This window comes from Schistocerca cancellata, chromosome 5 (assembly GCF_023864275.1).
Source record: "Schistocerca cancellata isolate TAMUIC-IGC-003103 chromosome 5, iqSchCanc2.1, whole genome shotgun sequence".
Lineage (NCBI taxonomy): Eukaryota > Metazoa > Arthropoda > Insecta > Orthoptera > Acrididae > Schistocerca > Schistocerca cancellata.
The window spans coordinates 379,221,837-379,232,860 of NC_064630.1; the positions used below are offsets into that span (position 1 = coordinate 379,221,837).

Sequence of the window (11,024 nt, forward strand, 5' to 3'; positions counted from 1 at the left end):
AAAGAATGTAGTAGTGGTCGTATTTGTAGGTATATAATTTTAGTGTGTAAAATGTTCCCGTGTCGTATCTTACGGATTGTAGCGTGTTAGCGTGTGGCCTGCTGCACATTACAAAAAAGTGAGTAAATGTCAGATTATATAACCAAAGGTCCAGGCTTCTATCAGTACCGGTACTCGTTTCTAGAATTTTTTAGTCACTTATCATTTCTTTCTCCTTCCCCAAGTTGTGTCGCCTTAAAAAAAAAAAAAATGTTGCACAGTGATCTGAAACACACGTTAAATTACCAGCCCTCTTTGTAAGTGACTGAGTAAACCAAATCAAAGTTGGAAGGAAAGCAAGGGTATATAAAGTCCAGCCGCGCGGGATTAGCCGAGCGGTCTCAGGCGCTCCAGTCATGGACTGTGCGGCTGGTCCCGGCGGAGGTTCGAGTCCTCCCTCGGGCGTGGGTGTGTGTGTTTGTCCTTAGGACAATTTAGGTTAAGTAGTGTGTAAGCTTAGGGACTGATGACCTTAGCAGTTAAGTCCCATAGGATTTCACACACAAAACTATAAAGTCCAGTAAGACTGTCATGTTAGAAACAACCTTCAGGTTAATGTCAGTTACAAACTTTTTACGTAGAGTCTTTCAGAGTTCAATATATCAGCATAATTATTACTTCAATTATTGATAAATGTAGATAATAAATGAATGTAGCTGTGAAACCTGGTGGTCAAGGGAAGGCAGGATTCGGTAACGATTGTGGACGGGGCCGTAATCAGTTACTATTGATTGCCTTTTACAGTTACACACGATTTATTTTAAACCAGTAATTTCAGACTCAACAATAAATAAAAAAATGCCACACGTTATTAATGAAGGTTAAACAACAGTGTAAGTAATAGTGTTTTCAGTGAGTTACAATTTAGCAAATCACCATTAAATACAGATACAACAGATAATGTTTTAAAATAAAGCCACTGTGATCCGGGTAGAAGGCCTTAAACGCCAAGAATAGCAATAAATTAAGAATTGTTTAAAACTCGCTGCAACTTTCAAATTACAGGTATTGAAATAGTAAAGGCAAGTCTGCACAAACATAGCAGACGGCATCAGACACCAGGAATGGCAGTAAATAAGGTTTTAAAGGCTTACTGCGTAGATACAAATACCAAATTAGAATTCTAAGGCAAACGACCACAATCACGGCTGAAGGCCTTACACGCCAGGAACGGCAATAATACAAAAAATTTTGAAACCTGCTGTAAAACAGCAAATACAATAGCAAAAATTAATTAAAAAAACAAGCAACTGATACAGATGGTGCTACAGGCATCGACCTCTGAGAAGGTCAGGCAAGAAACACTTTCGCGAGCGATGAGAGAGGCAACCAAGAGTTGGAGTCACTTCACAAGATGGTAACTCAGACTAGTGTCAGTCTAACGAATGACTAATGATAATATTGCTGAAGCTACCTGCCGTCCGATAAACGAAATGCAACGATGGAACAGGCAGTCTGCACTACGTCCCCAGAATAATGTGTTTAGAGCGCCTGGAACGAGAGAGGAACTACTACCGTCAGAGTAGAATCACACCTGCTCTTCGCCTCGGCGACACTACGAGCAGCAACGCGAGCCCAAGTCACTGGAGAATTGCGAGATATCACAATGGTGGAGGTTTCTCTACTGAGATTGAAATGCACTCATCTCAAAGCTTGCTGGATCCGGTTTACGACGAGGTCGTGCACCCTCGTGACCACAGCCCTTCCACCCGGCAGTCCATGCATGCTGCCAGCGGTCCCGGCGTGTTCTGCCACTGTGCAGACCTGGCTCCTCCTGAGTCCCCAACCGAACTGGCCCACTCACACGACCCGGAACAACAACGACGACGCCCCAAAGATGGGGCAACAGTTACTACATAACGATAACCGCCGCTGCTGCCACTAGCGGACTGGCAACGCCTGCGAAACCGTGTGGCGCCAGTCAACGCGAGAAGAAGACAAACAACCGCAACCATGCCAACTAAAGATACCGTCTGACCTCCAACAGAGGGCGGATACCTACAAACAGCATCAACGCGAGCCGCAGCACGGCTCAAGCTGACTTACTTTCCAGCGCATTACACCATGTGAGTGTACGTAACGCACACAGGAACGTTGTCGAACACGATCGTTTGGTGGTACAGGTGTTGTGGTGTGGGAGGGCACAATGCTGCATGGGGGTTCTGACTTCCAAATCTTCGATCACGTTATACTCACCTGTCAACTTTGTGCTCCTTCTCACATACATATTTTCAGGGGTGTATTCAGCGCTGAATTCGTTTTTATGGACGACAATTCGCGACCGCAGGATATTCGCCTGTCGGTTCCCCTAACTTGTGACCCATCGAGCACATGCAGGATTCTTTGGAGAGACGTATTGCCCGTTCTTATGTACGAACGAGGATCAAACAGTTGTCAGTGGCGCTGGTGGAGAAATGGAACGCCTCTCAAGAACTCCTTACCACTTTTGTGTCAAGCATAGGAGCACGTTGCAATATACATTGCCGTCCGCGGCAATCACACGCCCCACTGAGAAGTGAGTCCTGCATTTTGTAACATCCAGGGGCCCACAAACCGCGGTGACGACTGTGTAATTATTGTCTTCGAATAAAAGTGTCAACTGCGTTCATCTCCATACTTGTTTCTTCCCGTTACCATATTTACTATACTGTGTAACTTCTCTGAATAAAAATAAATATAGTGAAAGTTGGGAACTAAAAAATAACTATTTTGGACTGGAATGATTTCCTGTCTCTAACTTCGTGTGTGTCTGTGTTGCAATCCTGAACAATGCAAGCGGCGTAACCACGAAAATGGTATCTGATAAAAGGAGTCGCCAAAACTGTCCGAACCTGTATAACTGCTGTAAAGTATGTATGTAGAACTGTAAACGGATCCTAGCCAAGACTCAACATACGTTACGTACCAAGAATAATGGAGATGTAACCCTTGTGTCCAATTTCTGGTTAAGCCACCTCACAAGGACAATTATTGTTGTTGTTGTGGTTTTCAGTCCTGAGACTGGTTTGATGCAGCTCTCCATGCTAACCTATCCTGTGCAAGCTTCTTCATCTCCCAGTACCTACTGCAACCTACATCCTTCTGAATATGCTTATTGTATTCATCTCTTGGTCTCCCTCTACGATTTTTACCCTCCACGCTGCCCTCCAGTACTAAGTTGGTGATCCCTTGAAGCCTCAGAACATGTCCTATCAACCAGTCCCTTCTTCTAGTCAAGTTGCGCCACAAACTCCTCTTCTCCCCAATTCTATTCAATACTTCCTCATTAGTTATGTGATCTACCCACCTAATCTTCAGCAAAGACAATTATAAATTTAAAAATTACAGGGTCGCCACCAGCCCAAGCCCTTTTTAACAATTAAGAAAAGACCCGACTGGAAATTATCAGTTCAATTAAATTAAGAATATAATTATAAGAATACAATTTTTTAAAAGACACTAACAAGATGAACAGCATTGTATGTCGTATATCAATGAGCTTGTTCAATTAAATGTGATAATTTTTTAATTTTGAGACAGTACGCCGTTCACTTAGAGTTTTCCTCCCATTTTTGTTGATCACAAGCAAGCAGATTAACTTACAAAAATCAGGGAATAGAAAATTAATTTGAAAACTGGCATCAATGAGAAAGACACGGGACGCAGAGTTTATCTTTTACGTAGCACACTTATTTCATTACTGAATTTGATGCACATCGTATGAATACACATGACTGCTGCCTGAATGAAGAATTTCACTAAATAATTCGCCAAGCAATGGTAGAATAGCGCAAATAAAAAAGGAAAAACACACAAAAGGGAAATGGAACACAATAGCTCAGACATTCCATCTACATACATACGACAGAAATAGTTCAGAGAGATACCTATCACCATTATACTCATGCACTAGCTTGGAAAGATGTTTATCTGATTCGCAAGGTTTGTATGGCAGATATACGACATGGAATCCGCGCCTGCAGCTTACGAACGGCCGAACTTCAGCACGTGGTAAACTTGATTACGAGCTAACTGTTCAGAAATTAGACATTAAACCAGGCACAAATGTAAGAAATTTTAATGGTGCAATAGCAGAATGATTTTGCCGTCACGAAATAAAATTAACGCGGCAAGTCAGAAACGCTCTCTAGGAGCTATGAACTGTACTTACCAACCGATAGTTGCAGAATGTCCTTTCTCTACGGAGCTTCGCCTAACTACCGGTGCAACGGAAGCTACCAGAGGGGTAGGCTTCCACCACCAACCTGAGAGACAAACCAACCTCAGACTAAAAGGGGCAAACCTCTCTGTCCAGGTACTGGGATCCTAAGTTGGTCATCCTGTGCTACCCTCCAGACGAGAAGCAAACATCACTTGTTCCTATCAGACGACAACCAACTCAGCATCCCCCACAAAAGAAACCCGAAACCATTCGTAAAAACACTCATCCAGTCCCATTCACGCACACATAGGGTAGGGTGAAGAGAAAAACGTAATAAATACAGGTCATGATTTCCTATGGAACACAAAAATATCAAACATAATATCATTTAATAAGCCTTAGTTTGATTGTTCAGTCTTTCTGGGAGAGTTAATAAATTAAACCGCAATCAGGCGGTGGACAGAATAGGATGCACAGAATCCAGTGAGACAAGCGTCTATGTAACGATTCCACAGAGGCCTTTCACTGCGTTTGAATAAACTTTCACCAAAACAATCAGAAAACCTAAAACTCTAAGCTAAAGAAGCTCTACTGTTAAATTACGTACTGTGGAGCGCAGTAAACGGTGCTGCAGTGTGTGACGTCACAGTGCGTGACTCACAGCTACAACACTTCAAACTAACAGAATAGAAATTCTACATAAAACTGCAAATCGAATTTTGAAGGAATAAATAGCCAAAATGCTTTTATATAATGCCCTATAATTTTACGCACGCAAAGAGACTAAATAAAACTCCGAATATTAAATGATGAACACGCAAATGTAACAATACACTGTGAGAATGAGAGTGCCTAAGAATGAGATCGAAACTGAACTTTACCCTAACTAGACCGGATATTAATTTTGAAATACTACGCCCGACTATTGAATGTTCTTATTGTCTCCTGAGTGTGATGTTGAACTGACACTAACAAACTTTTATGGCTTACCTGCGGCAACGGAAACTCTGTACTGATCGAAAGTGATGAGCATAAAAAATAAGCGCATCAGCAAAGTAACTAAAAAGGAAAAAGAGGACGTTGTGCAGTGCAATTCTACGACAAGCAGCTATGCTACGCACATTAAGCTTCAGTTTAAGGACTGTTTTCCGCGAAGCGCAATGCGGCGACACACTATTAAAAATCCAAATTTTCATGAGGAGACAGTGGAGGATATTACATTCACTGAATGCTGTAAAAGAGACTAGCATTCAAAAACCATAATGAACCTCTGATACCTTAACGGTTGTCATCATCTTCACAAAACTCACGTACACAAAAATATATTACTCTGACATGAAATAAGTTAATGGAATGTTAAAGGAGTGATAAATCTATAAATTCTGAGTGTAAGCTATCTGAACAGATAGCATTCCTTAACCACGTCTCCATAATCGAACTAAGTAACTTGAAAAATACGGAAAAATCCCATTAAAACTTTCCCTTTCCCAAACACATCATAAATTATGCGCAAACAATTAACGCAGCACTAGTATTACCTGAAAATCTTTACACTTCCCAAATAGTTCAGCAGGCTCGCTCACTTGCTTGTCCCAGATTGCTGCTGGAAATGACAATGCTACTGGCAACCAAAGATCACATAGCTTACTCAGAACCTCTGTGGCATAACAAATCGACTACTGAAGACTAGTGTTTGAAAAATGTCCGAAGTACAGATATGACTGAAAATACGGGGTTTTTCAGAAGTGATGGTCAGTATTCAAGAATATGACAGTAACGATCATTCGAAACAAATAAGTCAAGTGAACATGGGCTCCAAAACGCATACCTTAAGAGCTATGAGCAATTCTTCATCTTCGATAATGTGAAACAAATCTCTTCTATTGCAAGCTCTTTGCTTTGCATATTTTGGGAAGTGGTAGTATGGACCAAAACAAGAAAAAAAATGGTTTAAATGGCTCTGAGCACTACGGGACGTAACATCTGAGGTCATTAGTCCCCTAGAACTTAGAACTAACTAAACCTAACTAACCTAAGGACATCACACACATCCATGCCCGAGGCAGGATTCGAACCTGCGACCGTAGCTGTCACGTGGTTCCAGACTGAAGCGCCTAGAATCACTCGGCCACAACGGCCGGCGAAACAAGAAAAAAAGTACAGTAAATATGTGCTCTGAAATGCATACCGTAAGAGCTATGAGCACTTGCTCGTGTTCGCTATTTTGAAACACAACTCTTCTAATGAGCAAGTGCTCATAACTTTTAAGGTACGCAGTTTAGAGTATATGTTTACTGGACATATGTTTTCTGGTTTTGTTCCATACTAAGACATCCCAAAATATAGAAAGCAAAGAGCCTGCAGTAGAAGAGATTTCTTTTACAGTATCGAAGATCAAGAATTGCTCATAGCTCTTAAGGTATGCGTTTTAGAGCCCATGTTTACTTGACTTTTTTTTGTTTCGAATGATCAGTCCTGCCTTTTCTCTGATTATTAACCATCACTTCTGAAGCACCCTGTGAAGAGCTCATATCACATTCCTTGAATACGAAAAATGAACTATAATATTGTAACTATAGCACTCCTTTTTATGTATGGCGCAAGTTTCATCAAATTATTTTATGTCTGCCGCAAATGTGTCGGCAGACTTTCTAGTGTTTTAAATTCATGAGCTCAGTTTGACTACCTCACGATGAGAGAGCTGTCTCACGAAACGCGTTGTTGAGTGGCGTGTATGACATAAAACGATTGACTGGAGCAGTTGGGAGGTTATTGATAAACGTACATTCGTTACTTCCGTTTCCCCTTCTTATGACTGGCCGGGTGGTTCGTCTCTAATGCCCTATAGCGGACGTAACGTTAAGTGCCAGCAAAAGCAAAAGTTGGCTGCGTGGCAACCGCAGGCAGCGAATCCATCGCGCTGACTTGCCGGCCGGGGGCGGCGTGGCGCGTTGCTGGTGCCGGCGAGGGGTGGCGGCGCTGGCGGTGCGGCGCCGGTGGTCCAGCCAGCCAGTAGCCAGTGGCCGGCGGCCGGCGGCCAGACAGGCGCTGACGGCCGCGGGGGCGGACAGGCGTGTAGAAAGTTTGGTCGCGTGTCGCATGCATTTTGCAGGCGGCGGCCGTCCGTCAGCGCGCGCTGACCCTTGTCCGCTGTCGGGCGGCCCCTGCGAGCGCGTTTCCCTGTCCCTCGCCGCTTTTTGCCCGACCCGCCGCTCGCTGCCGCAGCGCAGACCCGGCTGCGGGGGCGGCGCCGGGGGTGCGCGGGTGGGGGCGGGCGGAGAAAGACTGCCGCCTCCCGCCCGACGGGTCACCGCTATCTCTCCACTGCTGCCGCCGCCGCCTCTGGAAAGACAGCAAATCTTTCATCGACAAACGCCAACAAATGAAAGCTTGACTGATGAACAATACGGGGTCAAGGCAGGACACCTAGTTAACTCTATTCGTTGATGAGAGCCAGGGGGCTGTAGATGACAAAGCCCTAGCTGTGTTCAAACATTTCTGGAAAGGCTTCGACACCGTTCGGCACTGCTGGTTGATAAGTGACTTACAGGGGGTGGACGAAAATATGGAAACACGAATGACACAAAACATTACCATGCCTAATATAGTGTAGGAAAACTGTTCGCATTCAAAACAGCCTCTAGTCGTTTCGGAATGGATAAACACAAGCCCTTATGGTTCGCCGGCCGGTGTGGCCGAGCGATTCTAGGCGCTACAGTCTGGAACCGAGGGACCGCCACGGTCGCAGGTTCGAATCCTGCCTCAGGCATGGAGGTGTGTGTGTTGTCCTTAGGTTAGTTAGGTTTAATTAGTTCTAACTTCTAGGCGACTGATGACCTCAGAAGTCGCATAGTGCTCAGAGCCATTTGAACCTGTCTGCAAAATAATGGCGATCACGCACCCTTCTGTTCAAAGTAGGCCACAAAGGCTCAAAGAAGACCACAAAGGCTCAATAATATCGAGATCAGGTGACTGTGGTGCTCAAGTGAGGTGTGACAATTCATGGTTCAGAAATGGCTCTGAGCACTATGGGACTTAACATCTGTCGTTATCAGTCCCCTAGAACTTAGAACTACTTAAACCTAACTAACCTTAGGACATCACACACATCCATGCCCGAGGCAGGATTCGAACCTGCGACCGTAGCAGTCCCGCGATTCCGGACTGAGCGCCTAGAACCGCGAGACCACCGAGGCCGGCCATGTGAAAATTCATCCTGGTGCTCACAAAACCAGTCCTGGACGATGCGAGCTGCGTAAACAGCGCCCCTGTCGTCTCGGAAGACAGCATAAACACTCGGGAACAAACTTTGTACCACGGTATGGACATGATCAGCCGAAATGGTCACATAATCCCTGGAACCAATGCGATATTGCGGAATAATCATGCCGAGCGTGAAATAAAACGATATGGCTGCCCAAATCATTATCAAACCAGCGCCACATTTCACTGATGAGAAGTAACTCGCCCAGAAATTGCAAACAATGTGAAACATGACTTTTAGACCACATGATATTGTTTTATCGTTCTACAGTCCAGGTTTTATGGCTCCGACCCCACATTTTCCTGTTAAGGGCACTTGCATCTCTGAGGAGTGATTTCGATGTTGCAGCTTGCCCTGAAATTCGTTGCTTATGAAGCTACCTTGGTGTTGCTTTGGTTCTGACAGGTTTCGCGAGCTCGTCATTCAGTTCTGCAGTGATTTTTGCAGCTGTCACCATCTTATTTTTCGTCACAGACACTCAGAACATACTTTCGCCTGCGTTGTGACTTAACATATGACCTTTTACCGCTTTAGGCGTATGCGGCATAAATCTTCAGTACCAAACAATTCGACTTACATCGTTACGGAAGCATCCACCATACAAGTGCTAACAATTTGCCCAGGTTCTAATTCAGTTAGCTCCGACAAGATGGAAACAACACAGTTCTGACCACGGGTTACACTTGCAACGTAAGATGTCATAGGTGGTCAAATACAACAGCACCATCTCCAATCCTGACTACCATCTACATTTGTGTTCAAGCATGCCTTTCTCGTGATGTTTCCATATCTTTGTATAACCTCTGGTTTTACTCACAAAACAACACGCCATTCCAATTTCTTGTATTGTTTTTGCGGCGGTTTTATCGTTATTTCCACACCTACATCTACGTACATACTGTCCAAGCCACTGTTAGGTACATGACCGAGGGTATTTTCCACTGATCGAATTATAGGGCTTCTTCTCGTTTCATTCACGTATGGGACGCGAGAAGAATGAATACTTAAATGCCTCAGTGCGTGCTGTAATTAATCTGCTAGTAATCTTGTCCTTACGCTGCTCACGGGAGCGAGATTTAGGGAGTTGTTATGTGTTCCTAGATTCATCATTTAAAGTTAGTTCTTGAAACTTTTTAAGTAGACTTTCTCAGCTTAGTTTTCGTCTGTTTTGAATCATTTCCTACTTAACTTTTCTCACCATCTCTGTGCTACTCTGCCACGGGTCACAGAAAATTCGCCATTCGTGCTGTCTTTCTTTGTATATGTTGAACATCCTTTGTTAGTCCTGTTCGGTACGAGTCCCACAGACTTGAGTAATATTCTAGGATGTGTCCCACGAGTAACTTATGTGCAATCTTCCTAGTACAGTCCGCAGCTGGTGGCCTAGTGGCACACGCATGGCGCGATAGTAAGTGCGAGCAAGTGGATACACATTTCGCGTCGAAAGGACTTAAAAAATGCGTTACGTGGCCGCTTACCTGCTTGCCGCCCTTGGTGGGAAAGAAAATCAAACTTCTGCAGACATTGAAAAGATTCCCAGTTCTGTCGGTATCGAAGCTGATAGTGAGAGACTGAAGAAAGTTATCAGTGAATTGAATGGGAAGAACATTGAGAGTGTGATAGCAGCAGGTCGTGAGAAGTTGGCATCAATGTCAGTTGGTGGTGCTGCTGCTCCTGCTGCTGCAGCTGCGGCTGGAGGTGGCAGTGCTGCTGCAGCTGCTGCTCCAGAGGACGAGGAGAAGAAACCTGAAAAGAAAGAAGAGTCTGAATCGGATGATGATGAGATGGGCTTCGGATTATCTAAGTTTGGAAACTGTTTCAACAGGAAAAGAGAAGAAACGTAGGAAAAATGTGAATTCGAATGGACTTCAGAGTCTTTGACTAAGTTTGTAATGTTAACTGTATGCATACCTGAATGTATAATTACTATGTAAAGTTGAATTGATAATGAATATTTTACATAAAAAAGTGGGTAGTGTTACTGTCTCTGGATCACGGGGTCCCGGGTTCGATTCCCTGTGGGGTCAGGCATTTTGTCCGCCCGGGGATTGGGGTTTGTGTTGCCCTCACCATTTCATCATCATTCAGGAAAGTGGCTAGTCTGGACAGTAAAAAGAGTGGGAATTTGGGCGGGCGCCGACAACCGAGCAGTTGAGCGTCCCACAAACCAAGTATCGTCATCATCATCTATTGTAGACCACATTTATCTAGTATTCTACCAATGAACTAAAGTCTACCGCCTGATTTACCTACGACTGAATTATGTGATCGGCCCATTTCAGATCCCCACAAAGTGTTACACCTAGGTAACTGTAGAGTTGACCGATTCCAGTTGTAGCTCGTTGATACTTTATAGTCATAGGACAGTACGTTTTTTAGTTTTGTGAAATGCAAAATTTTACATTTCTGAACATTTAAAGCAAGATGCCAATATTTACATCACTTCGAAATGTTAGAAATATCCGACTCTGCATTTGTGCTGTCTTAGTCAGTGCTTCACTATAGATAACAGATCGTATGTTGAAAGTATGAGGTTTGTATTTTTATTGTGTACACGGTCATCAATGTACAATATGAGCA

General features: G+C 43.9%; 1 protein-coding gene across 1 annotated transcript; it reads left to right on the plus strand.

Annotated features, from left to right (window-relative positions):
* Positions 1 to 9,840: 9,840 nt before the first annotated feature.
* LOC126188552 (60S acidic ribosomal protein P2-like) lies at positions 9,841 to 10,288 on the plus strand. The gene has a single exon (XM_049930152.1). It carries the CDS (start codon positions 9,902 to 9,904, stop codon positions 10,286 to 10,288), a length of 387 nt encoding a protein of 128 aa, XP_049786109.1. The 5' UTR covers positions 9,841 to 9,901.
* The last annotated feature ends 736 nt before the right edge of the window (positions 10,289 to 11,024 follow it).